This window comes from Poeciliopsis prolifica, unplaced genomic scaffold, assembly GCF_027474105.1.
Source record: "Poeciliopsis prolifica strain line A6 unplaced genomic scaffold, Auburn_PproV2 SCAFFOLD019, whole genome shotgun sequence".
Classification (NCBI taxonomy): Eukaryota; Metazoa; Chordata; class Actinopteri; order Cyprinodontiformes; family Poeciliidae; genus Poeciliopsis; species Poeciliopsis prolifica.
In genome coordinates, this window is record NW_026562394.1 from 8,882,438 (window position 1) to 8,909,916 (window position 27,479).

General features: G+C 41.6%; 2 protein-coding genes across 2 annotated transcripts; one reads left to right on the plus strand and one right to left on the minus strand.

Moving 5' to 3' along the window:
• Nucleotides 1-8,257: 8,257 nt before the first annotated feature.
• Nucleotides 8,258-22,538, plus strand: rps6kb1a (ribosomal protein S6 kinase b, polypeptide 1a). Its single transcript, XM_055043638.1, has 15 exons — nucleotides 8,258-8,451; nucleotides 9,326-9,369; nucleotides 11,529-11,649; nucleotides 14,193-14,261; nucleotides 14,404-14,551; nucleotides 14,670-14,727; nucleotides 14,984-15,084; nucleotides 16,149-16,239; nucleotides 16,325-16,415; nucleotides 16,524-16,631; nucleotides 17,156-17,218; nucleotides 17,301-17,378; nucleotides 17,600-17,707; nucleotides 19,599-19,711; nucleotides 20,570-22,538. The coding sequence occupies exons 1-15, from the start codon at nucleotides 8,380-8,382 to the stop codon at nucleotides 20,832-20,834; spliced, it is 1,530 nt and encodes a 509-aa protein (XP_054899613.1). The 5' UTR covers nucleotides 8,258-8,379; the 3' UTR covers nucleotides 20,835-22,538.
• A 265-nt stretch (nucleotides 22,539-22,803) lies between these two features.
• On the minus strand, nucleotides 22,804-27,475 carry rnft1 (ring finger protein, transmembrane 1). Its single transcript, XM_055043640.1, has 9 exons — nucleotides 27,288-27,475; nucleotides 25,877-26,343; nucleotides 25,721-25,797; nucleotides 25,532-25,632; nucleotides 24,850-25,003; nucleotides 24,612-24,770; nucleotides 24,424-24,489; nucleotides 24,205-24,306; nucleotides 22,804-23,558 (listed from the first exon to the last, which is right to left on the minus strand). The coding sequence occupies exons 1-9, from the start codon at nucleotides 27,311-27,313 to the stop codon at nucleotides 23,424-23,426; spliced, it is 1,287 nt and encodes a 428-aa protein (XP_054899615.1). The 5' UTR covers nucleotides 27,314-27,475; the 3' UTR covers nucleotides 22,804-23,423.
• Between the last annotated feature and the right edge of the window lie 4 nt (nucleotides 27,476-27,479).

Genomic DNA, 27,479 nt, shown 5'->3' on the forward strand with positions numbered 1-27,479 from the left:
CACATCATACAATCAACAATTGTGTAAACAATTTTATCCAGTGCCATTATTAAAATGATCAATAAACATTAAATATGTTGATCAATATTATGTTTGTTAAGATTTAATAGCAACTCTAAACAGGTGATTTTAAAGCCTTGATTTAAAGGAGCTCAGTGTTTCAGCTGTTTTGCAGTTCTGAGTCTGAATGCTGCGTCTCCATGTTTGATTCTGGGTCTGGTGACGCGGAACAGAACCAGAACCAGAACCAGAACCAGAAGACCTGAGAGGTACAACAACCTTCAGGTTTTTTTTTTTTTACATCGCAATAAAACAACAACCCGTTCATTTCAACAAGGGTGTGTGCACCTACAATACCTCAGCTTCTGCGCTGCATTAAGAACGATGGGTAAAACTCATTAAAAAGAAGTTTCTGAGCTCTTAAGCCGACATGTCACAACAAGGCTGAGAGGAGCGGTGAAAAAATTTGCCTAAATCTCTGTCATTTACTTCTCTGCTTTGTTTTGGTTTTTTTTCACTGCCAGCTTACCTTTTATGCGCTGATGTCATTTGGGTGTGTCAGACACTCCGAGGGAAAGTGACTGGTGCTCGGCAAGCTCGACAAGGTGCAGCACGCCTGGGAGGAGGGTGGGTGTAAAATTGTAGATATTTGCCCAGGAATAACACGGCTGTGGACGTGAGAAGCTCTTACTAAGCCCATGGAATGCCTGCTATCTGACAGCAGCAATCCACCGCTGCAGCAGCCTCTCCTCAAGTTTTGCTTACGCACAGCTTTGCACATCATCTCGGGGTTCTGTGTCATGACATGATGCCATCTTCAAAATATTACTCAGGAATGCAGCACTCTACCTTCCAAGCATACCATCGCCGGTAGTGTGTGTTCTTTCTCGGCTTTCCTACACAAATTAGGCAACGCCAGAATGAAGTGGAAAAACCACCGGTAGCCGCATAGCGAACATGTGAGAAGCACCTTGATTTATGGCGGGTTTGGGAAGCATTATATCAATCGCCAACATTAAGGCAAGCGTCAACCTGCAAACAAAAAGGGTCAAAAATCAAACAGGAAGTGTGATTTTTAAGGGGCACTATTGTGTGAAATCAACTATTTTAAACTACACGTCATGTTATAATGCCAGTCCCTCAACCTGCAGTGTTGCTTTGATTTTTTTCAAGCATGTTTGAGAAATCCTGTAATCTCCTTTGGCAACCATTCAGGACAAAGCTCCTCCTCAGCACTGCAGTTTCCAAGCTTCCGCCTCACACAGCACCACTCTCCCATGACTCAGCTCCTTCAGACTAGCCAGTTGCAATTAGCAAATGCCTGCCGGAAATGCACATCTGCAGAGCTCATTATGCAAGCTGCTTATTAGTGCAATGCTGGTAGAAATGTTGTTAGAGAGTTAATAGAGGCATGATGTCATCAGAATGTTGTGATGACTTCCTGAAGGTGGAGAGGTTTTTAAAGAGACAGAGGTGGAATTTAAAATTTCAAGGTGTTGAATTATGAAGTTAAATATTGCAATTTTTTAGAACAACTGACAATAACAAAGTTACTTGACTGTACTATAAAGTGGCACTATGTGCCTGGAAAATTACATATTACTGCCCCTTAAAACCTAAATAGTTTTTATTCCCACGACAATCCAATTAGTAGCAATTGAAAAGTTTCGTACAAACTTTTTTTTTTGGACGGTTCTGAGTTGATAAGCCCCTTTACCAAGTCATATCTCCATTTCATACCTCTGCATTCCAATTTTATTTTCTCCATCTTCTATTTCACACTCTTAAGCAATGCTATTTCATGACCATGTTACCTTAATCGTCTTTTCAATTTTAAAAATATTATCCTAGACCCTATTTTAATTGGTCGTGGGTTCCCATTCATGGTTTGGGCCACCTGACTCTGAAATAGTACCGATTATGGTCCCTGATTGGACCGGAACAACCGTGACTGACCTCAAACAGGTAGATATTTAACGGAGTCATAAAGCTACATTTTCTTGGATTAGCAGGACAGAACATTACTTAAAGGTGAGCACAACACGTCCTCTGTCGATCAAATGAACTGATAGTCAAAGTAAAACGAAACGTGGAAAGATTAAACTTCTTTTTCGGAAGGGAAAAGCAAAAGATGAAACTCAAAGCTTGCACATCTAACCAGATTCTACTTAGCGCCCGGATGTCAATGTGGAGGAGAATGTTTTCTTTTCCATTAGATGTAAAACTAGACTGGACATTTTTCTCTGAATAAGCTTAAATCCTCAACAAATGTAGGACAAGCAGTGATATACGTCTTTACTGATTTTAACAAATATTTGGTTTGTGTGTTTTAACATGATGTTAAAGCACGTAAAAAAAAAAAAGTCAGGGCTTAAGCATTTTGTTATTTTGAACCTTACAGTAAGATGTAATAAGTACAAATTCAAAAAAGTCAGTTTTTTATGACTGTAGATCAATTCACCTTTGTTTGCTCTCATTCTGCATTTCATCTCAACACTTTCTCCACATGTGCCAATCCATTGCCAAAATATTTAAAAACTCATTCTGAATTTATTAAAGCATATATTTTAGATTACTTCCAGTGAGGAACCTCAAAGATTGAGCCACGATTAAACCAAAAATAAATCTGTGCGACTAGATGCTGGTTGGTGACCCAAGTGTGTCTCAGTAAATTAGAATATAATTGAAAAGGTCATATCAGTCTCCTGGGTAAGGTTTATTCTGAGGTTCTGGACAGGAGGGTCCACCGAATAGTCAAGTCTCAGATTCAAAAAGGAACAGTGTGCTTTTCCACCTAGCCGTGTAGCACATTACCAGCTCTACACCTTGAGCAGGGTCTTGGACCGTTCTGGAGAGGGGGCCAGGTGCTCAAGTATAAAAAAGGGGCGTCTTATGTGGCAGTTGGAACAGCTGGCTGCTTTAGTAGGGTGAGATTTATTACAGGCTACACACTACACGTATTTCAAAAGGGCACTTTTTGTCTAGAGGAAAAAGAACAGGTGCTCTAACACCACCTGGTGTTCTCTTTGTACATGTCCACAGTGTTATATTATATTATCTGTTTATTACTGTTAATTCATGGAAGTTCATAGGAGTTCATCCAACCAGTTTACATGAGTTTGATATGCCCTGTGGTGAGTACTTAAGGAGTATGGGTTACCAGTTCCCTTGACATGGGTCTTATGTCCCAGTACGATCGACGTCAGAGCTCGGCTCGGTTACAAATGTATGTAATTCTTCATTGCTTCTAGTAAGCAAACAATTATTTCTGTTGGCTGCAGATACAAAAACCGGAGAGAGGCAGCAGACAACATTAAAGGTTGAGCACATTTTCAGATAAAACACACCCACAGACACCTTTCACATAGAACAGAGTTCTGTGAAAAATGACCTGGGCCTGGACTCGAGAAGTGGAGGAAGACTCCTTCAGAACAAGATGACTCGATCTTCTTCACATGACTACGCCAATGAGAGACGATTTCTGCGCTTCAGATGAAGTATTTGTGCCCTCTACAAATGGATGAAAAGGTCCAATATTTTAAAATCTATTATATTATATTTTTGGTTTCTTACTGTTAATTTTTTTTTATTTTTTATTGTGGGTTGCAGCTTACATAAAACCAATCACTGACGCCTTCAAGGAAATCATCAAAAACTTTCTCAGCGAGAGACTATTTCATTAACACTACCTGGGCTAAGGAGAGAAAGACTGTCACAGTCGGTCAGGAATTATAGAGTGTCATGTCATATACTGGTGTTGTTCCACTGGGTTTTTAGCAACTCCGCAGTCAGAGGAGAACCAGGAAAAGTTATATACTTTCCAGCAGGACTTGGTACCACCCCACCCTGCCAGAAACTATTATACACCTACTACTATTGTCAAAACAAACAAGCAGAAAAAATGTCTTTATTTTTTTTAAATGTGCTTTTCTAGTCTAATGAAAGAAACAGAGGCTTAGGAGGTGCCATTCCTGACAAGATGCCGTCCTGGGCAGTTGCCCATGTCCCCGTATCTCATTAGCTGTAAACCATATTCGTCAAAAGTAACATAAATCAACACTTGAAATATACATCACTCTCTGATGACGCTACATAAAGTGTGAGTTGAAGGGAAATGAACTACTAAAGTGAAACTAGTTGAACTAAACTACATGTTTGTGTTTACTGACATGCACATGTTCTTCTTTGAGTCCCATACATACTTCCTCAGAGAACACTATGGGTAGTGCACAGAATGCGCTGTTAAGGCAGGAACAAAATGTTCCAGTGCGTGGTCGGGTACAGGATGTCCCCTATGTAAGTCATGCACCTAAAGACCAACCCTGTAGAAGTGTGACACGAGGGATGAATATTTTCTGTTCTCTCTCTCTCTCTCTCTGTGTGTGTGTGTCAGTCTCTGAAGCTCTGAGCTGGGTTCTTTTTGTGGAAAGCTAACACAGCATGGCTCCCATTGTTGTGATTATTATGTTAAACCAGGGTGTACAGTGGCTCCAAAGAGTGAGCTTGCCAATGAAGAACACAGTAAATTGAGATGATGCTGGAAACACCCAACTGCGACACTAACGGAGACAAAAGAAAACTGACAACTTGTTGAAGTGATCATAAACCCTTGCTCGACAATGTGGAAAAAAACAAAACAAAGACAAAACAACCTTCTGAACTCGGTGTTGTTTTTTTTTTTTTTATTATATGTCAAACAAATTACAGCCAGGATTCTGTCAGAAGTGTTCCTGTGCCTTGTGTGCGGACATCAAAGCCCCACGTGACATTACTCTTACCACCTTAAGCCCTCAGTCTCTGTGGCATCAGGTTTAATTTTAGGGCTCTGCGCATACTGTGCACGAAACTTGTTTACCGTGCACAGTCTGTTTGTATCCTACGTGCCCATCAACATGCTGCAAACAACCACAAAGAGCAAACAAAACCAGACTCCACAGCGAACATGCTGTGCTCCCATGCAGATCATCTGGAAAGGCTTTCCTGCAGTGCTACTTCACCAGAGGACTTTTACTGCTTTAACAACCTCACCTGACCCTTCCCAGCACTTTATACCCCCTGTTCTTCGATGCAGCTTTGATGTTGAGCTGCATCCATTATCATCGCCGCATCGAGACTCTCCAGCCCGCGAATCCAAACAGCCACAAACTGATATCTATTGTTTTTTTGTATTTCTGTATTGAGTAGCAAATAACGTTGATATGGATGGAAAGGGATGTAAAACTTGTATTTATTTCCTTATTTTTATTTTTTACAAGTAACACTCTGAAAAGTCAGCCGCGTGCTAAAACAGTTGCCACAACTTTGTTACATCCAAATAAAATTCAACGCCACAAATTGCCTCCAGACCCCCCACCTGCTTAGTAAAAGGAACTCCACCTGTGTGTAATTTCATGTATTTTTCTTCAACAGGGAGATGGAAGTGCTTCGTGAAGATTATAAAAGACGACTAAATGTAAAGAACAAAACCAAACGGGCATCTGGTTATAGGATGCCTCCTGGACGCCTCCCCGGTGAGGTGTTCCTGGCACGTCCCACCCAGAGGAAGACCCACGCTGGAGGGACTGTGTTTCTCAGGCCTGGGAACGCCTTGGGATTCCTCCAGAGGAGCTGGTAGAGGGAAGTCTGGGCTTTTATGCTTAAACTGCTGCTAACTTAATGGATGGGTTCCTCAAAATGTAGTTGATCATGTGATTTTCAAAGTTGGCGTCTATTCCGCCCAGAGGATTTTATGGCTCTATTTAACCATGTGTTTAAAAGCGTACGCTTCATATAAAGTGTTTTGTGGCACTGGTGGACTTTATTCACTAATAGCTGGAGAGGACATGCAGCTTATGATCTTTGGCTGGGAGTCGGACCAGAGACCACCGCATTGCAGACGGTAGCCTCTGCATATGGTGTACATGTTTCGCCGCTGATCCATGTGGAGTCACGTTTATTTAGTTATTACTAGCCCTGCGACAGACTGGCGACCTGTCCAGGGTGAACCCCGCCTCTGGCCCGGAACGCAGCTGGAGAGGCACCAGCACCTCCGGACCCCGTTAGGGAGAAGGGTGCTCAGAAAATGGATGGATAGTTATTACTACAGTAATATGAGAAGCTCCTATGCCTTCTCCCTGTGGTCCCACTGCTACATGCAGAAATTCACCACATACAGTCAAAAGCTGAGATTCAATGAGAGCCCGGAGGCGGGTCTTTGCGCTGTCAACCACTCTTGTATACATGCTTCTCAGACCCTCCCTTTTGCTACAGCTCCTTCTCCTTAGGAGGAGCCTGCTGTGAACGTGCCATTAGCCTGTACGTACCATGTAAGGTCCATCGCCAAGACCTTCCTCCTGGCTCTGATTGGTTGTTTCTGACTGTGAACTCGATTTTTTTTCACAGGTTATCTCTCTCATACTGTTATAATTCCTTGCCAGTCCAGTGCCTGGCAGCACAGAGACACACACTTTCACCTAGAGACAATTTAGGGATGCCAGTTAACCGAACAGTCATGATTTTGGACGTACATTCTCCCTGTGCATGCATGTGCCCAGGGAGAATATTCAAACTCCTTGCAGAAAGAGTCCTGCAGCCCACACATGCATTCAGATAAAACAAAAGTAAACTGAAATCGCCGACTCCTTCAGTCATCAGCCCTAAGCGACTGACTCTTCATACTGTTGATATGCGGAATGATTGGGGGGTGGAGGGTGAAAAAAACAACAACACAAAACTGACCTCAAGTCATCACACGGAACCTCCACTGTCTACTGGTGTCTAGTCTGCTGCTTTTCTCAGCATAAACAGAACCGAGAACACACGCAGAAAACAGATTTTGTCATCCACCGGAGCTGGTCTTCATCACAAGGCAACAGAAGTAAAACAAACCCTGTGGATGGGATTGAAGCCAGTGGTCAAAGTGAAGCTGCCCAGCAGGGGATGTAGGGGGGTTTCCTCAGGCAGGAGAAAAAAAAAACTTTAGTTGAACCCCCACCTCTCTACCTAACCACACAAACCCACAGTAAAAGAAGCTGCGGTGAGAACTGGCCTTCCAGATTCAAAACTGTGGACACAGAGGGGATTTCATATGAGAATGGTTTCATTTTTTTTTTCACTGTGATATCAGGTCAGATGCAGTGTAAATAAGTTGCTTTGTAAATAAACCCTTATCAGTCAGCGTTCTCTGCCGCCTCCACATCACATCAAGTGTAGTGAAGAGAAGCAGCAGATGCAGGCCAGATGCTAGAGACTTCAGTCATACATGCACCTAACCGGTTTTCCTGTTAATTCTCTCGTCACTGGAAAGCATTTTGTTTTTTTAGGTTCAATCGGAAAAAAATATCTTCATGAAACTGACCTTTGACATGTTAGGATGAAAGATTTATCTTAAAAGTAGCAGGTGGGCTTCTTTCTCAGCCTCCAGGAACCCCCCCCCCAAAAAAAACAAACAAACAAACAAACAAAAAAACATTCTAGTTTCCAAGCGATAAACATAAAGGGATATTTTACATTGTGGTTATTTTGTAAAGCTGTGAGAGAACAGGTGCTGTTTTAGTAGAGATTCCTCAAGCAATAACAATACAATTGCTAAACAATGTATTGAAATCAGGTTGATCTGGTTGCCTGATACAGAATTAAATGCAAAAACTAAAATGTCAATATTGTATCGTATAAAGACCTGGTTGAACTGCATCTCTGTCTCAAGATTGTCTGTTTCTCAGGGACTCTAACATGTCCAATGACGTTCTTGGCCACTAGAGGGAGCAACCAACGTTGGTTTTCTGAAAAATTCAAGCAAGTTCGGGGACAAATCGGCATTTAAAAGGGTAATTTGCATTACTCGGTAATGTGGGGTGCTGAAGAAAAAAAGTGCTGCAGACATGCTCAGGCATTTTGCGCCTAAAATTAATGGAAGGAAGCAACAGAGAAAAAGGAAAAAAAAATCTTTCGCTGCTGCCATCTCCTGGTAGGACCAATATAATATGATACACTTCGTGTTTTTTAAAAAGAACATAATAAAAAATGAAATAAATAAATATTGTTAAACACTGTTAATATTTTTTGTTAATTGTTTACGACTTTGAAATGAAAACACCTTATTGGATGTCTAAAAATATCCATGTATATTTTGGTTTATAAACGAGGTTTATTCTGCTTAAACGAGGTTAAAGCAGAATAAACGAGGTTAAAATATTAGCTCAATTTCACTTCGCGAAGTGACTGAATTTTGGCCTGCGCGGACCACAGTAGCGCGGCGCCGCCGCTCCGTGTTGTTTTGGTTAGCTTCGGCTAGCTTCACGCTTTTCGCTGTAGCCGGTTGTTGCGGCGATGGCTCTCCCATGAGGTGGGGAGAGCGGGACTGCTTTTCTCTGATTAAACATTGACTCAAGTGGCGCTGACATGGCCGGGGTTTTCGACATAGACTTAGATCAACCGGATGAGAACGTCTCCGACGACGAACTTGAGGATGGGGTGAGTTTATCGCTGAGCCCGCCGTTTGCTAACTAACAAACTAGCACTTGGCAGCTTTGCGGCCTACATTGCTAATCTCAATTACACGGGTTCCATTATCGGACATTTAATTGCCCGCCCTTTCCCTCTTTAAGTTGTGGTTATGTTTAGACTTTTATAAGATAAAGCCGTGACAGAATCACATGCATCTTCGAACCGATTCCTGCGCCCGAATGGTTGCGGTTTTCATCGATATTGAATCTCGGCGCTAGATACCAGGCGAAACATGCGGTTCGTTTAGCTCAGTAAAATACACAGTAAAGTTGTTCAGACATTCCCAGTAAATAATTAACAAGGAGCTTATGTTAGGTAAAATAAGCTGGAAATTCAAATTCGCGATATTGCAAATACGACACAAGTGTTACTCGTAAAACTCGAATGCTTGTCCGACAATAGAGATACCTGCGGTTTGACGCTTCATACTAGCGTCCGTCACCGCTACCGTATGTCACCACGAAAATGGGCGTTAGATAAAAGTGCAAACACTTTGACGTATTTACCTCTAAACGCAGCTTATCTTGAAAACAATTTTACGAAATTAATGACTGCCATACTGAGTATCAGCACGTCATTATGCTGACAAGTCTGTCCAAAATCTCTGCAGCGTTAGCTAGTTTCCCTTCCACTTTTTACTCCAGCGTCATGCAGGAAACCTCCCACTTTTTTTTGTTTTAAATTAAACTAATTAAGTATGGATTTTAGTTATGAATACGAACCTTGTTATTTTTTTTACTTGCTTGGAAATGACTCTGTATTCACGTCATTAAACATGAGCCACAAGGAAAGCATGTGTGTTGGCTTTAATATTTGTTTACATTGTCGCTTTTGCTTTTAGACCCAGCATGGTGAAGACATGGACCAGTGCAGCACCTTTGACTTGTAAGTGATGAGTCACTGCATCCCGACTGCTGTCTGGAGCTTAGAAGCTACACTTTTAATACTGACCTACCCCAATTTATTGATGTGACTTCTCATGTTGATTATTGTCAGCTCAAATGACTTTAGTTTTCATAACTTCATCTAATGGCTGAGTGCACTAAGTGTCTCTGAACCACGGGATCATTTCCAGCAGTAGCATTGACAGCTAAAACACCATCAGAGGGTTCTTCGCATTGCTGTTAAGAGGAATTTCTTGGATCGTATTATTGAATAATTAACTAGCGGGAAAACTTCAGCATTGTGGTTTTCTGCAATGATCTGTGCACAGTCCCTATAGAAGGCATCTTATAGTTGTTTAAGCTACAGCTCCCGATCCGTTTTGATTTTACAGAATCAAATTCGGTTTGATTCAGTTCAGGTTGTTTATATCGCGCTGGATTACTCCAGACGTCCCCTCGAGGCACTTTACAAACATCTGCAATTTTTATGCAGTCACAGAAGCCCTTTGAAGAAAACTCTTTGGTTTTCTGCTGTCTCTCACTGTCAACTGAAAGATCCCAGCAAATGGGCTATTGCATTGTGGGATGCGATAGAGTAAAAAATGGTGTCACGTTTTTATTATTATTATTATTTTGAAAAGCTTAAAGCCATACCAAACTTTCAAGACTGCTCTCTAAATCATGCACTATTGTTCTCTGAGTATTTTACAATAAATATTACCCAGAAACACACTGATATATTAAATTATCCATATTTCTTCCCAGCTCAGAATGATGAAACCCAGTGTCTCAGTGAGACTGACCTGCACAAATAAAAGTTACATAATTACTGATTGCATAACTTGCCTTCATCAGTACCGTGAAGGCAAGTTATCATTTAAAGAGTTAATCTAATTGACTGACTCAATGATTAATTGATATGCGACTATTTTCTTAAAAACTTGAGCTTTCTCTTGAATCAGTCGAAGTTTTTCTGACATGAAGGCAAAAAAGTTTCATTACACTACATTTTAAAAAAGTAAGTCATGTTTTACCCATTTTTTGTCATTTTTGTCAAGTACTGACTGAATAAACAGATAATTGTGGTTTTCTCACAAGATTAAACTTACGCATATTTATAAAATACAACACAGGAAATCACACGTTTGCTGAAGCTAAAAATAGAAGATGAAATATGTGAAATACTAAGTACAACAGACTTTATCGCCTTCGATTGAGAAGGCAGCACGACTGAATGAGCGTCATGAAAGTAAAACTTCAGGGACTTGTCTAGTTTTGAAATAAATATAAATAAATCTAAAAAATATCTCAAAACAGAACCAAATAAAGTGCATTTTTGCATGCCATTTCTCCTTACCCTTTCGGTGAGGCCACCATCTTTAATCCAAGGATGACCAGCGGCGCCCTCTGCTGGATGGCGGCCAAACTACACCACCAGAAGAACGTCTAATCGGACGTTATTAGTTTGATTGGAACTAATTTTAATCTCGTAAAGCATTAATTGACAGTTAATTGTAAGTCGATTAATTGTTTGCATCCCTGGTGCTGATAGATGCTTTCTAGAAACGCATGTTGAAGCTGTTCCGTTTTCCACTGGGCTTCATCTCCTCATCTCATCAAGCAGCAGGAATGCTAACCCAAATTATCCTTCAGAGAAGAAAACGTTGCTGGCTTTTATGAGTTAAAAGCAGTAAAGCTGTACCTTTTCACAACTATTAAAACATCCTAATTAAACACCAACTGTTTAATAAGGTCAAGCATTTTGAAAAAAGTTACATTTTTATTTATTTACTTTTTTGCACCTCTTGGTGTTTTTACGGACACGTCTGAAGAAAGCAGCGAGGAACATTAACCACTCTTACTTTAACAGACTGATCAACGGTTTAATGCGTTAATATTGTTTTCGTCTCTTGAAATGCTTTTCAGACCTTTCAGTAGGCTCGCAACGGCTCTGGTTGAGCATCGAAAAGAAAACGCACTCAAGTCATTTTGTCGTTTTTCACTCCAAAAACAAAAATGAAACAACCGCGTGCGAGTGAACATTTTAGTCAGCTTTTGTTTTTGTATCTCACGTTGTTTTTGCAAATTAGAAAGCTTTTGCTCATGTTTAATCCTTTGTAAGTACTGCCTGGTGACTTGTTTTCAATTTTTGTTTCCCAGCAACATGGACGGGTGTGAAAAGTTTGAGATCTCAGAGAACAGCGTAAACAAGGGAACGGAGCAGATCGGACCGGAATGCTTTGAGCTGCTGAAGGTTCTGGGAAAAGGTGGCTACGGGAAGGTGAGGCTTCGCATTTTCTATTGTCATCCCCCCGATATTTTCCTTTCGACGGATCACTTTTCATTTCACTCTTTTGAATCAATAACAGTGAGGTTTGACTGTTTTTCTCGCATTTTCAAGCCTTTGCTGAAATGGAGAACACGACAGTAGTCCAGAGTGATCCCAGCCGGTGGGGGATTTTTGCACCAAAGGGGCTTTATACAGGAAATGTCAGGACAGTTTTACATTGTCATTGTTGTTTATCTACTCCGCAGCTCCACTACGTCAATATTTGTGTTTGTGGTCAAAAGAAAAAACAAAAAGTTTGGACCCTGAACCATCGGATCTCAAATTCATTACTTTGCAAAAGTATGAATAGCTTCTGAATTTTTACACATTTTGTCATGTTAAAACTACAAACTTGTTTGTTTTTTGTTTTGTTTTGGGGTTTTTTCAAATTCTGAATTGAAATTTGCTTTTAGGCCCTTTAACTCGCGTCTCACCATTAAAAACACCATCCCTACTACAACAAACATGGTGGTGGCAGGATCATGCTGTGGGGGTACTTTTGCGTGGTTTGAGCTGGAGTCAAGACAACTGGAAGAAAAGTGATAGATGCTGCAGAAGACCTTGAATATCCTCTCACCATCTTAATACCCGTAATCATACAATTACAGTAAATTAGTTTAAATAGGATGGACCAGTCAAAGGCCAGAACCGAGGCATTTTTTCGATTTGTTTAGAATAACCTGCAAACATTTCAACTTTTTTTTTTTTTTTTTTTTTTTTGTATTATATAATTTCAGCAACAAAGCAGTTCAAAGAGCAACATCCAGTTATTATGAATCAAAGACAGCTCTATTTTTAGACTTGATTTAAAGAATGTCAGTGTTTCAGCAGTCTTGCAGTTTTCTGGAAGTCCAGCACAGAAACCGAGTGGAGCCACACGTTTCAGATATTTTTGGTGAAAAAAATAGATAAAATTACATTCCATATTGATGTGCTCTTTGTTTCTTGTTGGTGTTGAACATCTCAGAATATACGCCCTGTCGCTACGCCAGTCCTGGAAGCGGTGAGCCGTGTCCTCATTGGTTTATTTTTGTAATAGCAGGGATGGGTCTTAATCATCCCAGCAAGCGGAAAAAAAGGCGAAAGTGAGAGCAGTTTACTTGTTGCTGACTGCGATGAATCGTTCTGCTTAGCAGCAGAGTCCGACGTCATTTCAAGTGGAAATCCCCCCAGTTTGTCTGGAATATGTCTAATTACGCTCTAACCTCGGATTATTATCTAATCGTCGTGTCTACTTCTGGTAAATGAACTTGAACTTATTGCTTTGGCTGGAAACGTTGCTGCTGCTGCTGTTGTTGTTGTTGTCGTCCCCTCGCAGCGAGCGCAGATACCAGCCAGATGCATTAAATAAACTACCTGCGTTCTCGTTGCGATGACTGCATAGTTTATTACTGGGACGTGGCTCATTATTAACCGCAGCTCGCATCAGCCGCAGCTATTACGTCTGCAGGAAACATTGTTTACAACTGGCAGGTCCAAGAAATACCTGCTTTGTAATTGCTGGTTGTGTTTTTAAATAATTGTGGCGAATCTGGTGGAGGTGCCTCAAGGGCGAAACGCGGCCGCACGACACGCGCCGCAGCAGCAACCTCTGTGACGCTCCATTGTGTCACTCCAAGGAGCAGTGACACAATGATCCATTAGTTTTTGTTCCTGCAGTTCCAGTTTTCTCCGAAGACCGAAGTTAACACTTTCAATGTGACGGTCATTTCGCTCCGTTTGATATTGATGCTTTCCGCTTCTATGGTGCGATTTTAATTTGACAAGTAATTTGGTTTGTATTTGACGAGCATGTTGTCATTCCAGATGGTGCAACTCTGCCACCTGCTGACGTAAATCAGCTCCTGCAGGACTTTAATACGTTAGTTCAGCCTGCTGCCCAAAATAATCACGATAGATTAAAGTGAGCATTGTTATGATGTGCATTTCTTTTCAAGGGAAGTTTTGTTTGTAGAGACATAATCCATTTTATTTAAGGTGTCAGTTGTGTGCGGTTTTTGATACCATTTATTGATAGTTAAGATATCTCCCAGTTTCAGAGTTAAATGTTCTTTACAAAATAAAAGTTTATTGGTACTTAAAGGTGCAAATGTACATTATCATGCCATCATTAATGTCTTACTTGAAAGTCATCTCAAAATAACAACATGGCTTTTGACATGATGTGTGTTTTGTTTTCAATTTTCTACGTCTTTTTAGTAAGTTGTTTTTTTGTTTTTCACCTTTTTATTTTATTATCATTATCATTATTATTATTATTGTCTTGGGTTTTATCTGTCCCTAGTGTAAACATGTCGTTTTCTGCGTTTTTGAGTTGAAGCTACAGAGATTTTACATTTAGATAGTGTCCTATATAACAGTATATTAGGATAGGAAACCATTTTAAAGCCTTCACACACTGATGAGCTCACGGTGCTGCATTGCTGGTGTGTTTTCAGCTTCAGACTGACTGATTCTTATCGCTGTTCAATTTTTAATTTTTTTTCCCCCTCCAGGTCTTCCAGGTTCGCAAAGTGACAGGTGCTGCCTCAGGGAAAATCTTCGCCATGAAAGTTTTGAAGAAGGTCAGTGGATCTCTCTAATTTCCTGGCGTACGTCAGAGGCGACCTCTAATCTGCAAAAATACTCAGCGGAGAACAATCGGTGGGTGATCTGTGCGTAGCCGAACTCTTGAAGAGCGGCGCTCGTGTTTCCCTTCCTTCCCAGGCCATGATTGTGCGTAACGCAAAGGACACAGCACACACCAAAGCAGAAAGGAACATTTTGGAGGAGGTGAAGCATCCCTTCATCGTGGACCTCATCTATGCCTTCCAGACCGGAGGAAAGCTCTACCTGATCCTGGAGTATCTGAGCGGTAAGCCCCGGCGGATTATAGCTCATGTTCTGCTGTGGTTTCTATAAATACGAGCATATGAAACATTGGGTAAGTTCATTTGTGTAGTACGTCTTGAAACAGATTGTGGTGACTGCAGGTGGAGAGCTCTTCATGCAGCTGGAAAGAGAGGGGATCTTCATGGAGGACACGGCGTGGTGAGAAAAATCTCCAGCTACAGACACTGAAAACACAGCGATTAGAGGGGAGAGAATATGCACAAGTATCCACAGTCCTGTTAAAAAGTCCAGCTTTCTGTTATTTTTAAGAGTCAGACCAAAACAAATCATTTGACAGGCATTTTCACGTTTAAAATCAAAATAAGGGATTTTGACACTTCACTGATTTATGCTGTCTCCGTTTTTGTAACCAGTCGCCGAAATTACGTTGCTGAAGTGTTTTTGCCGTTGACAGTTTCTATCTGGCGGAGATCTCCATGGCGTTGGGTCATCTGCACCAGAAAGGGATCATCTACAGAGACCTGAAGCCTGAGAACATTATGCTCAACAACAATGGTACAGACAGCTCCCTCAGACTGAGGAGTGCAGTCACACACTTTTAAAACATTTCTTCGTTGTTTGAAATTAGAAGCATGGAAATACGCATCAAAGTGCCTCAAAATGCCTCAAAATGTAAACTTTTGGAGCAGAAGCCGACACGTTGGCTTCACCAACTTCTGGTCACTGATTGTGACTTAACAATGCTGTGCTGGACTTCGGGTTTTATTACGACATCAAGTTTTGCCCGGAAAATCTGCTAAACCCACTGGTCGTGTTTTTTATATGAAAAATGTGAAAGAAATATTCCTGGGTAACTTATGTTCCTGGAAGACATTGACAATACATAAACACACAACTATTGTGTTAAAAACAAAAAAAACATGATTCAATTTGGCAGGTATGGAAAAAATTATAAATGAGAAACACTCAGTGAGAAACACTAGTGGCAGTAGTAGTTTAAAAAAAAAAAAAAAACTCTATATTTGAGAATTATTGACCTAAAATAAGTTCTTATATCTTGCTGAAAAGTTAGTTTAGTCTCATTTCAAGGGTACCAAGATATTTTCACTCAAAACCAGGCAAAAATCTGTGGTAAGATTGAATGTTTTTGCAGTGTTCATGAGCAGAATTGTTTTCTTGTGGAAAGTTGCGCTCGTCTCCACCTGCTGCCAGCGTTGAGCGAGCTCTGCGCTGGCGGCGGCAACATTCCCCTCTCATTTAGAGAAGATTCCCTTAAGTCCTCTTCGCGACGAAATGGAAGCCTGGTGTCCTAAATTTGCAGGAGTTTACGTTTGGTGCGTGCGTGTCTTCTGAGGAAAACAATGATTCCAAAACACATCTGGTCCAGTTTCCTATCAGATTGAAAACATTGTGCCAGAAAAGCTCAAGTTAGCAAAACACGGCATCTGCCGAAACCTTTTGACCATGACCGTGCGCATTCCTACATCTGACGTCGATATCTGCGTCACGTGAGGAGCCTGATTCGAATCAGTGGCGAGCGCGCTGAGCTCAGAGGCCTCCGTACTTTAGCGATTTATTGATCATGTGGCGTCTGAAGCAAGTCTTCGTCTGCTTTGCAGGACACGTGAAGCTGACAGACTTCGGTCTGTGCAAGGAGTCCATCCACGACGGCACGTACACCCACACTTTCTGTGGAACCATCGAGTACATGTACGGTGATCTGTTGTCTCTGCAGTCCCCGTGGATTCATTTGAGCTGCCGTGTGAACGACGTCCTTCCTTCCTTCCCTCCGCAGGGCTCCGGAGATCCTCATGAGGAGCGGGCACAATCGCGCTGTGGACTGGTGGAGTCTCGGAGCGCTCATGTACGACATGCTGACCGGAGCAGTAAGATCTCCTTTATTTTGTTTGTTTGTCTGCTTTTCACAGCTCAACTCTTGAGGTAACAAATCCAAGAAGAAAAGATTCGTTTTCTGACCAACCTTTCTCCGTCAGCCTCCGTTCACGGGTGAAAACAGGAAGAAGACGATTGACAAAATCCTGAAATGCAAGCTCAGCCTTCCACCTTACCTCACGCAAGACGCCAGGGACCTCCTGAAAAAGGTGAGCTGTCCAAAGCCTCGGTAGGACCGACGATTATCTTAGCGATCGATGAATCTGTCGGTTATTCTGTCGATTGATTGGATAAAAGAAATTCCACAGATTTTTTTTGGATTAACCTCTGGAGACTTTTTTTTTACAATGTTAGAAATTCATAAAAAGATGCAAATAAATAATTCAATTAGTTTTCTACATAAGAAAATAAACAATTCATTGCCCGAAATGCAATAACACAGTATTCCTTTAGTGAATCTGATCTGAGTGAAGGCAAAACAAACATATTTTAAAAGCAAAATCTGTATATTTTTGTACAGTTTTGTCTTTCTGTTTTGAATTGTTTTGACTCTGTATACTTGAGTTAACAATTACTTGATCACTAAATTACTTGACAATCATTTCAACAGCAGATTAATCACCATAAATCAGTTCAATCGTGATTTACCGTGGGAAAAAAAAACTGGAAATAAAACCATAAAAATGTGTCAACGAAGCTGGGAAAGCCCCTCTCCAACCTGTTTTCTTCCCAGCTGCTGAGACGAAGTGCCTCAACACGACTCGGCGGTGGAGTCGGTGACTCCGCTGAGGTCCAGGTAAACGCATCCATCTGCATCCCGAAGGTTGAAAAGCTTCGCCTGTGGTGTGTCTGAAGGGAGAAATGCCGTTTCTTTCCAGGCTCACTCGTTCTTCCGGTTCATAAACTGGGACGATCTCCTCGCTCGCAAAGTAGAACCTCCCTTCAAACCGTTTCTGGTGGGACTTTTCCATTTCCTTCCCATTTTACTGACAACTGTTTTGCTAGCAGGAGCTTTACAGACATTTCTACATATATTATCCCAGTTTTGTGACCCTGCAAGGTCAGCCCAGCTCTCGTAGGCTTTCATTTCGCTCCAACACCCATTCGCTGTTTCGCAGAAATCAATGGTGACCCCTTTTAACTGCGCGGTGATTAACAGTTTGGCTTCTCCTGGCAGCAATCAGCTGACGATGTCAGCCAGTTTGACTCCAAGTTCACCAGCCAGACTCCAGTGGACAGCCCCGACGACGCCACGCTCAGCGAAAGCGCTAATCAAGTCTTCCTGGTGAGTTCCAAGTGCCAGACGGAGCGGCACGCCGTCTCGGTTAGAGAAGTGTTGGGCGATGAATAGGTCTTATTTATTAATCCGATTTTTGCTTTTTGAAAAGTTAATCTTTGGAAAATCAGGATTTTCTCTCCTTTTAAAAAAGTTCTTCGCTCAGAGTGATTGTAGCACGCCATTTTGTTTGACAAACGTATTTTACAGCTTCTATTTATGTGGGCTTTGAATTCAGGTCAACTTTCTGATGGACTACTAGGGACACACTCAGATTCATATGATGAGAATAAAGTCATAATGTTACCAGAATACAGCCGCATTTATACGCAAATGAAGTCTTTATATGACCAGAATATAGTCATAATATTCAGAGTAGTAACTCCAAAAAAAAATTACGCATGCCAAAAAAATACATTTTCTTTTTTCTAATTAAAATGACCTTTTCATCATTTTAAGATGTTCTTCTGGTAAAATTGAGTATTTATTCTGCTATTGTTATGACTATATTCTCGTAATTAAACTAAATCTTTTGGGGCGTGGCCCCAAAACCTATAAATCGGCCCCGATTTTCCTTAAGTTTGGGAGAACGGTGATCAGCCAATCTCTGTTGCATATGAAGCTGATATTCTTTGCTGTGAGAGAGAACTGACAGACCAGCACGACCTCTGACTTCAGGATGTGCGCGGTCAACAATCATCCTGGGTGTCTACGCATCCTTAAAGTCTTATTTCTCATACTAGTTGACCTTCAACGCATTCATCACAGGTCTTAAATTTTGTCTTGGCATGGCTTTTCAAAACTGATTATTCTGTTTAGGTTTTTTTCGCAGGAGTTTTCCTTCAGGCAAAAAGTTTGAGTCACACTCGGGCATCTTCACTGCGTTTGCTAACACATCCTCGCGAGCTCACTGCCTTTCTCTTTTGCGTCTGTCCTGGGTTAGTGCAAATTTATCACGAGTTGGCTGGATAGACAACATTTCTGTTGAGGTACAGGTCTTAAATTCCAATCCTACTGGTCTTAAAAAGTCTTAACTTTTGATTTAGTGAAACCTGCGAAAACGCTGCGGTCACCCCACTGCTGCCAGCTTATGAACTTGTATGTTTAGCAAATTTTTAAGAGAAAAATAATCCGAATCGGTAGGTCAAGCTTTTTAAAGATCCATCGATTGACCACAAAACTGCACTTGGGCAGAGAAACGGTTTCCTCCAAAGGAAAGAACACAGCTAACATAGCATGTAGGAGTAAGACTGATTGGTTCTTCTGTCAAGCTTAAAACTGTCTGACTCATGTCAACAGTAACCTTCTTGGTGGATCTCTAGTGAAAAAGCAACATGTCATTGCCACTTAATGTCAAATGGCTTTTACTTTATTGATGCATAAGCCATGTAGTCATCGTCTTTGGCGAGGACTACAGAAGAAGAAACAAACACGGCGCCTCCTGACCCTCTCAGCTCCCTGAGATTTGCCGGATGCTGTTGACCAATCTCCCACTTTAAAAACATTCTTGTTTCTTTCCTAAATCTTGAACTTAATGTCCCTGATTTCAAGTACGAGTGCCAAACTGTCTGCGATTTGGTTTGCAGGTATTCTGCAAGTAAACTTGCAAAAGAAAAAGAGAGCAGTTTTGTCCGTAATGTCTCTCCCGTTTCTTTTTCACCGATCATTGTCTTACGAGAACCGGTTAATGCCTCCCATGTGTTTTACACATACACAGACACCCCCGCCTTCCCTCCCCAGTTTTCCTGGAAGCTTCTCGCCCTCTTCCACCACATTGCATGTTATGGTTTACTCAGTTTCATTGCTCATCATCAGCTGTGGGTTGTTTTTGGAAATCTGGTCTTTGAAGAGGCGGGACTCAGATGTCTCTCTTGTTTTTTGTCCCTCTGCTCTGCTGCAGGGTTTCACGTACGTAGCGCCGTCTGTGCTCGAGAACCTCAAGGAGAAATTCTCCTTCGAGCCAAAGGTCCGCTCCCCGCGGAAGTTCCCTGGAAGCCCAAGGACACCTGTGAGGTAACCGTGCTGTTTTTGTCTCGGGTTTTGTTGAATTACCCCAGCCTTTGACAAGTTTTTCCAAAACAAGTCTCCCCCTTGTTGATGACTCACTTGCTGACCTTGTAAATGTAGCTCGCTTGCTGGAGCTCTGTGGTCAGAGCATAGTTAAGTAGTACGTTTGCTCTGAGTCTGCAGATACTCCGATTTCCAATCATTGGCTTTTCTAAAGTTGCTCAATTGGCAGATTCTGATTCCTGTTCAAGAACTGTTGCTGAACTGCGTCCATTACGTAAGCAGTCAAGTGTCCCATTCGGATCGTAGCTCTGCCAAACCCTCAATATGAACCACTTTGTCTTTTCTCATCATCCAGCTTCATCCAACACAGTCTCAGGTCCTGTGTGCTTTCAGAGCAGGCTGTTGAGATAGCAGAACCAAAGGGGGCGGAGCTTACAACCTCACAGCGTTTCCTTCATTGTAGGCTTTTGTTCTTTTAATGAAAGCATCTGCTCTCTGCACCATGTTGTTTATATACTAACTATGCGAGTAGTTTCTACGACAAAGTATTAAGGACAGACTAAGAATTTATTTACTTTTTAAAATATGAGAATAAAGTCAATATAATGAAGGAATAAAAAGGCTTTTTAATGACAAATAAAGTTTCGATTCAGTTATCAAGATCTGACATTACCAGTTCAACAAGTCTTTGTGTTTTTTAAATTTATTTATTTTTTGTAAATAGGCTCGCCCTTTTTGGCTGTTTGAAAATCCCGCTACTGATAATATTTTGATGCCGATGTGTAGAAGGAGAAAACATTCTAACACCCGAACCACGTTCTCCAGCCAGTCACATTTGACACTTCTCCTGTGGCTCCACAGTCCGGTGAAGTTCGCCGGAGGGGACTGCTGGCCCCGCGGGCCCCCGCTGACCGACGCGCCGGCCCTGCTCTCCCTCAGCAGCTCTGTGGACCAACCCATGGAGGTCTCCACGCCGGAGCAAATGGACACGAGCAGCGGCTTCACCACAGAGACCTCCGCTCCCCTTCCCATCAGGCATCCCTCCGGCCTCCATGCGGGCTCCTACAAAAAGCAGGCGTACCCTTTGAACTCCCGGCGGCCAGAGCACCTGCGAATGAACCTATGACACTCGGCTCACCTGTGAACCCCTCCTCCTTTTTTGCGTTTTTTTTTTTAAATTTTAGATAGTTTCTGAAACTTTTTGACTGACCACGCTGGCGCGGATCACCAGCTCTTCCAGCAGCGCCTCCTCCACTGGCGGTGGTCTTGGTTGAACTCGGCCGCCATTATATGATTTTACTGGTGCTCTTTTAACTGCGGATCTGCGCTGTTTTTTTTCCTACGGTGTTCTTTTTCTAGGACAGTGAGAGTTAATTTCTCCTTTATGTCACCGTTTTCAGGCGGTTTAAAAACATGCTTTTGGGATCACGTATTTAGTCGTTAAACCTATCAGACGGACCAATCATCAAATCCCTGTTGTTTTTGGGTCAGAGTGGGTAGGTGCTTTACGGTTAAAAAAAAAAAAAAAAAAGTTTGAAAAAGCATTAATATAAAGATGATTTCCATTCCCAGTCATGACCAAACGCTGCCGCTGCTTCTTGCCGTGTAACTGGAATGTTTTCCGCCGGGCTTCTCTGCAGAAGCGGCTTTGTTTTGAATGTAAACGATCCAGAAATTTGTCTCCTTCATCTCCTTTACTTCCTCCATGTAATGACTCCTGAGACTGTAAACCAGTGCGGTGTCATCGTTTGGTGCAGAAACAGGTCGTCAGAGTTAAAGGGAGAATTTTTTTTTCATTTTTTAAAAAAATTATTATTATTTTTGGAAGCTGTGTTGTACGAACTGTGGAGCTAAGCCATTTGACCCCCTTTCTTAAATCAAACTGACCGCATGGTGGGTGGCAGATTCCTCGTCTCTCACAGTCCAAACACTTGGGAATTTCCTAAACGGGCCAAACGCACTGTTCCAATTAGCCTGCTGTTGTTGTTTCTGGGAACTTTTGGAAAACAACTGAAGAATCACCGAGTTATCAACATTGAATGTTTTGTCCATATTTTATATGTATATTTTTTTACCATACTGACACTGTTGTACTTTTTTTTTATTATTATGATTTGCATTATTGATATTTTTGTAAGCAGTGATCAAGGCTGAAACAATAATTAGTGTTTGACTGAACTGACTTTTTTTTTTCTTTATATTTCTGTACTCCAAGATTCCTTTACTCCAATCAGTCACTTAGTTTATTTTTATTTATTTCTAGTGCCATTTTGTTTCCACTGTATTATGCACTCTATGCAAAATGATGTATTTATAGTGTCGTATTAAGAGCTACAGAATGTTGGTCTTTTTCTCACAGTAATGATGTACAGTGTGATTTTTCTTTCCACTTAACTCATCTTTAAACCTCTGATGGAGCAAGTTTTTATTTAATATTGGCAGTATTTATTTTGTGAAGCATTACATCCATAGGGGATATTTAAAGAAAAATAGATTTTTGTTTTTAAGACTGTTTTATTGCAGATATAAACCAATGGGAGTGGCATTGTGCCTTTAAGTTGCAGTGTACATGATTGATGTACAGTTAGCTGTAAATGGGATTAGCTTCTGGATGAGGCTGGGATTGATCCCCAACTTTCACTCTTTTAACAGATGTGCACTTCTTCGCTTTTCAACACTGACGTGGGACGTTCTGACTGGAACGGCTAAAGCATCTTCCACTTTGTTTCTGGTTTCGTTGTTCCCTCCCCAGCTTGAAAGGGGCAAATCTAGGAATGGCGACATGTATCATGTACATAACGGAATCATAATAAAAACAACGGTTTGTAAATGCTGGCGGCGCGGCGGACTGCTTGGCATGCACAGCGGAGGGAGACGGCAATAAGGTTTTCCACTTTTTCTAGTGTGGAAATCTGTACAAATTAACTGGGAAACAATTTTGAGGGGAAAAATAAACCACTGAATGTGGCCGGATGAGTGTCAGTGGCCTTGAACGCTTCTGCTTCGACAGAACATCACATTTTCGAAGCAAACGGAGCAAAAGCTGCTGCTCAGTGGAAACCTTCCAACAACACGTCAAATCTGCACCAAGAAAATCAAATGTAAATATTTATTCAGATTAATAAAAGTGAAGTTATTTCAATACATAAATAGAGCCCAGTCTTTGGTCTTTACAAAAAGACAGTGAAGTCACCCCTATAGAAAAATAATTTATGTGAAAATCAACCTCAAAGTTGGACTTTAAATCAGACATGGAAAAAAAAAAAAAAAACACCAAGATCTTTGCCCAGAGTATAGAGGTTTGCCTTGTTTTACATTTATCAGTTCACCAGTGCTGGATGAAAATAAAATAAAAAATGTGCATTTGTTCTGAATTTTAAATACTTGATGTGACTCTTTATGCATCCCGTGTCAGAAACTACTCCAGCAGAATCAATTCCGACACCTGGAAGGTTTATATCGCCATAAAAGGTGAAAAAAAAGTAACTACGACTCAAAAGGAAACTGAAAGGAAATCTAAAAAAATTCTTCAGGACGCACGTCAGATTTCTCTGGCAGAAGAGATGAACGGTAGAAAACCACGCCACCTTCAGGAAGCCTCCCCCTTAACCCTCTACTGACAAACGTGCAGAGCAACAAATGCTGGTGAGGTTCGAAAAAGAAAAGCCAGATTGCAGAAAAATGAATAGACACTCGGTGGTCTGTGCCTGGTGACTCAGTAAATCTGCGGGTGAGGAGAAGTGGCTCCGTCCCTCCACTTGTACACCTTGTCTGTGAGGATGGTGTGGCAGACCGGGCAGCTCTTGTCCCGGTTAAACCACAGAGCGATGCACTCGTCACAGAATATGTGCTGCGCAGGACAAGAAGAAAAGCGGGTCAGCAACTTCTACATGTGCAGCACTCCAGCTACTCCATGCGATTTGCCGCAAATTAATAATTAACAGATTCTTGCATTGTTTTGGCTGAGAACCTTAAATAGTGACTTTATCTAATTGAGATGTTAGTTCTCATGCCACTTTCTATCATAATTAGACACCAATATTGACTGAGCCAAGACGTAAAAAGTATTTAAAAACTTTCTTCTGATGGAGAATGAAACGTGTAATACTCAGTTTTTTATTAGGGATGCATCGATCTGCTTTTTTCGCTTCTGATACAGATACCGATATCTGAGGTTCATCATCACTGAATTGACTTAAAACGTTTCCTTTTTCAAACAGTTATAAATAAGTTAGACATTGATTTGATAACTCTGCACCAGTACAGCACACTTAAGATACACCAATAGCTTCACATTCTTGGTCAAACGTAAAAACATCTGGAACGAACCTTTCAAATTCCTCAGAAAGTGCAATTAGGAATTTTAAATTTAACAACTGGACAGATCTGCTCTTATGGATCGGGCACATTGTCACCAATACCTGATCCAGAATGTCATAAATATCGAATTGGTGCACCTCTAGTTTTTATGCAGAACTTGTGTTGTTTTCCTTTACCTGGCAGATGAGAACCCGAGGGTCTCTGAATTCTCCTTGGCAGATTCGACACTTGTCTCCAGCATCATCGCACTGAGCTCGTGTTGCTGCAGAGCCTGTATGCTGGAGCAGCATTAAAAAGATGTGTGAGCTGCGCGCGCGCACACACACACACACACACACACACATCTGTTTGGAAGCACAGCTCTTCGATGAAAAGAGAAGGCGTTTAGCACTGACCTCGCCTGCTAGAAATATCCTCACAGTTTTCAGTAAAGATGTCCGCTGGTTGTAAAATCCTAAAAGCTAAAACCGGGAAATGTTCAATGTAATAGAAATCTAGACTTTGCTTCAATTTTTTTATATCTTTATTTAGGGTTACAACATCAAAAACCACAGAGGACAATAGCATAAATGTAGAGACCCACCTTCAGTATGAGGTAGAATACAGCCAACAGGATCCCAGTTGTGAGCCCATAGACCCCGTCAGACTCCTGGTAGCTGACCAGGTAGCGGAACCACAGTGGAACAGGCGCTGTAGCTTGGTGCACTTGACCCAGTTTCTCAGTCAGCATCAGCCACCGGCCCTGTACACGGAACAACCGCTCAACATGAATCAGCTTTTTCTTCTCTTAAACCACAATCGAAGCAACCCGACAGTCGTACCTGGGTTCTGTAGGTAACGAGTGCTGAGGGAACCAGCAGGATAAGGCACTTGATTCCCATAAAGAGGAACTTTATAATGAAGTTGGTGATCCCGACTGCCCAAAGGATCTCCCAGAAACCCAGCGGCTCGATGGTTGGACTTAAGAAGATGAGGCTGGAGGGAATTGATGTTCGAGTTACAACAACGTGATGCTCTTATAGTTCAGACTTGGACTGCAGAAGCATCATCCTCACAGTTATGCATTACTTTATGCAATTTTTATCACAATTACTTTGTCACAATTTTTTTTTCACTTTGCCCTCCGTAAAACCTTCACAGACCTGGTCTATGAAGATTTTCTGGGGGTGCCACTGACTTTATGTTCATCACATGGCATCAATAAAGTACAGAACAAAGTTCAAAGAATACAAATATGTCTGCAAGCCATTGAGTCAGCTGCTCTTCTTAAGGATAATGTGTCTAAAAAAAAATACAGAGTGAAGTTACCAGCCGCCTGACTTCTTCGAACTGGTCAGAGTTGGTTTCAAACATTTGTGCAGCAAAATTTTTTGTTTGTGCCGCTCTTGTTTTGTACTTTAGTAGTTTAGTTGTTTACTTTTGGGAGAACAGTTCAGGTTTTAACCAAGTGTCTCTCCCAAAAACATTTTAAAAGAAAATACGAAACAAGTGAGTACGCCTTACCAGAAGTAAAGTGTCTCTGAGAGAAAAGTGTAGTACAGCAGGAGCGTGGAGGAGATGAGGAAGACAAGCAGCCATATGCAGCGCAGCTTCGAGTGACGATCCTGTGGGTGTGCGAAGGAGGACAACTTTTTGAAAATGTCATCGATGAATGCATCATTCTGGAGCTTGGAAACTAACACTGGGGCTTACCTGAAGAAAGACTTGAGTTTGAATGTTTTTATTCACATATAAAAAAGTTGTCAGAAGGCCCACCCCGACTGCTAAACCTGGGAGAAGAAGAGAAAGCGCACCGGTTGGCCTGTGCTCACAATTCACACTAATATCGTTACCATAACTCGTCCTCACCCAGAACATGCTGGATGACCAGCTTAGCGCACAGTACGACGAGGAAGGGAATACTTTTTTGGATCCAACGGAACAAGCAGCGAAGCTCGGTCAGCGAGGCACTGGTTTCACCGGAGTCCCTGTCGGGGTTGGGCGGGTCGAGCACAGGCTGTGTGTTAGAGTGGAACTGCGCCCGACTGTGTCCGCGTGAGTGAGTGTAGGCGTAGGAGTACGTGTGGGAGTAGACCCTGGACCTCCTGGACGACGCGCCTCCATTTGAATCTCCAGAAGCCCCGGTCATGGATACCCTGACCTCGCTGCTGTCAGCGTTGGAGGCAGCAGCGGTAGCAGTAACTGGTGTCCCAGTGAGAAGCTCTGGTTGCAGATTTAAGGATAAACCATTTCCTGCAAGAACACCCCGTTCACCTGGATTAGGCTGCATTACAGTAGGAGACTCCCTCAGTTTCAGTGGTCTTCTGGAATCACGCCTAGAAGGAAAACAGACCTGTCAGTGTGTGATGTTCTTGGTTCTGCGGCAGAAAATTATGTACGTCAGTATTTATATATATATTGTTTTACTTATTTACTCAACTGTCTCGCCATATTTAATAAAACTGATTAACAAACACTTGAGCCAGCAAATTCCCAAATAATGTTTTCAAGAGGAGGACAAATATAGCAAATTTCCAAATTTCAAGCTGTCTGGGACTCAATTGAATGTCTCTAATGAAGTAAAATATCTTGGTCATGTGTTGAGACACTTTGTCTGATGATGCAGACATTTACCGACAGGTTCGAATGCTATATGCTCAGGCAAATATCCTGGTCCGTAAGTTTGGCTTCTGTACTGATGAAGTGAAACTGCATTTGTTTCGATCATATTGCACATCATTGTATACAGCACATTTGTGGTGCAATTTAAAAAAAAACAGTCTTCAAAGATTGAAGGTGGCTTTTAATGATGTTTTAAGACTTTTGTTAAATAAGCCCAGATGGACCAGTGCCAGTGAACTGTTTGTATCTGCTCACGTTAGCACTTTGATGGCTGTTTTAAGGAAGCTTATGTATCAATTTATTTGTCGTTTAAACGAGTCAACAATTATTCTATTGTTGACGAATGTTAAATATAGTGCCATAAAATATTCATCTGCACTCTGGAGACATTGGTATGATTGCCTCCTGACGGGTTAGTTGCCATTTTTTAATGCACTTTTTTATTCTTTTATTGTTTTTCTTTTCTTTTTTGTATATTTGGACTTTGAGTCTGTGTAATAAATCAATCAATCAATCAATTTCTACTAAGCTAGGCGCTAATTCAGACAATATCCACTTTAGCAGCTCGACAGAAAACACAGCTAACACTTTCCTTCACCACAGCTAGCTGTTAGCAGCTAACAGCTGCTTCCCACCAGCTCGTAAAGCTCCAGCTCACCTGTAATTCTGGACCCGCTGCTTCATGATAACCTTCTGGCCGCCATTTATTACAAAATCCGGGTCTCCGAGCGAAAGAAACGCAAAACTAAACGAAAACAGAAAGCAAAGCTGAGCTGCTGGCTTCTAAGCTAGGTGGCTCGTGCGAGACATTTTCGACGTCGAAAGCGTCACAGACTCCTTTTCTCTCTCG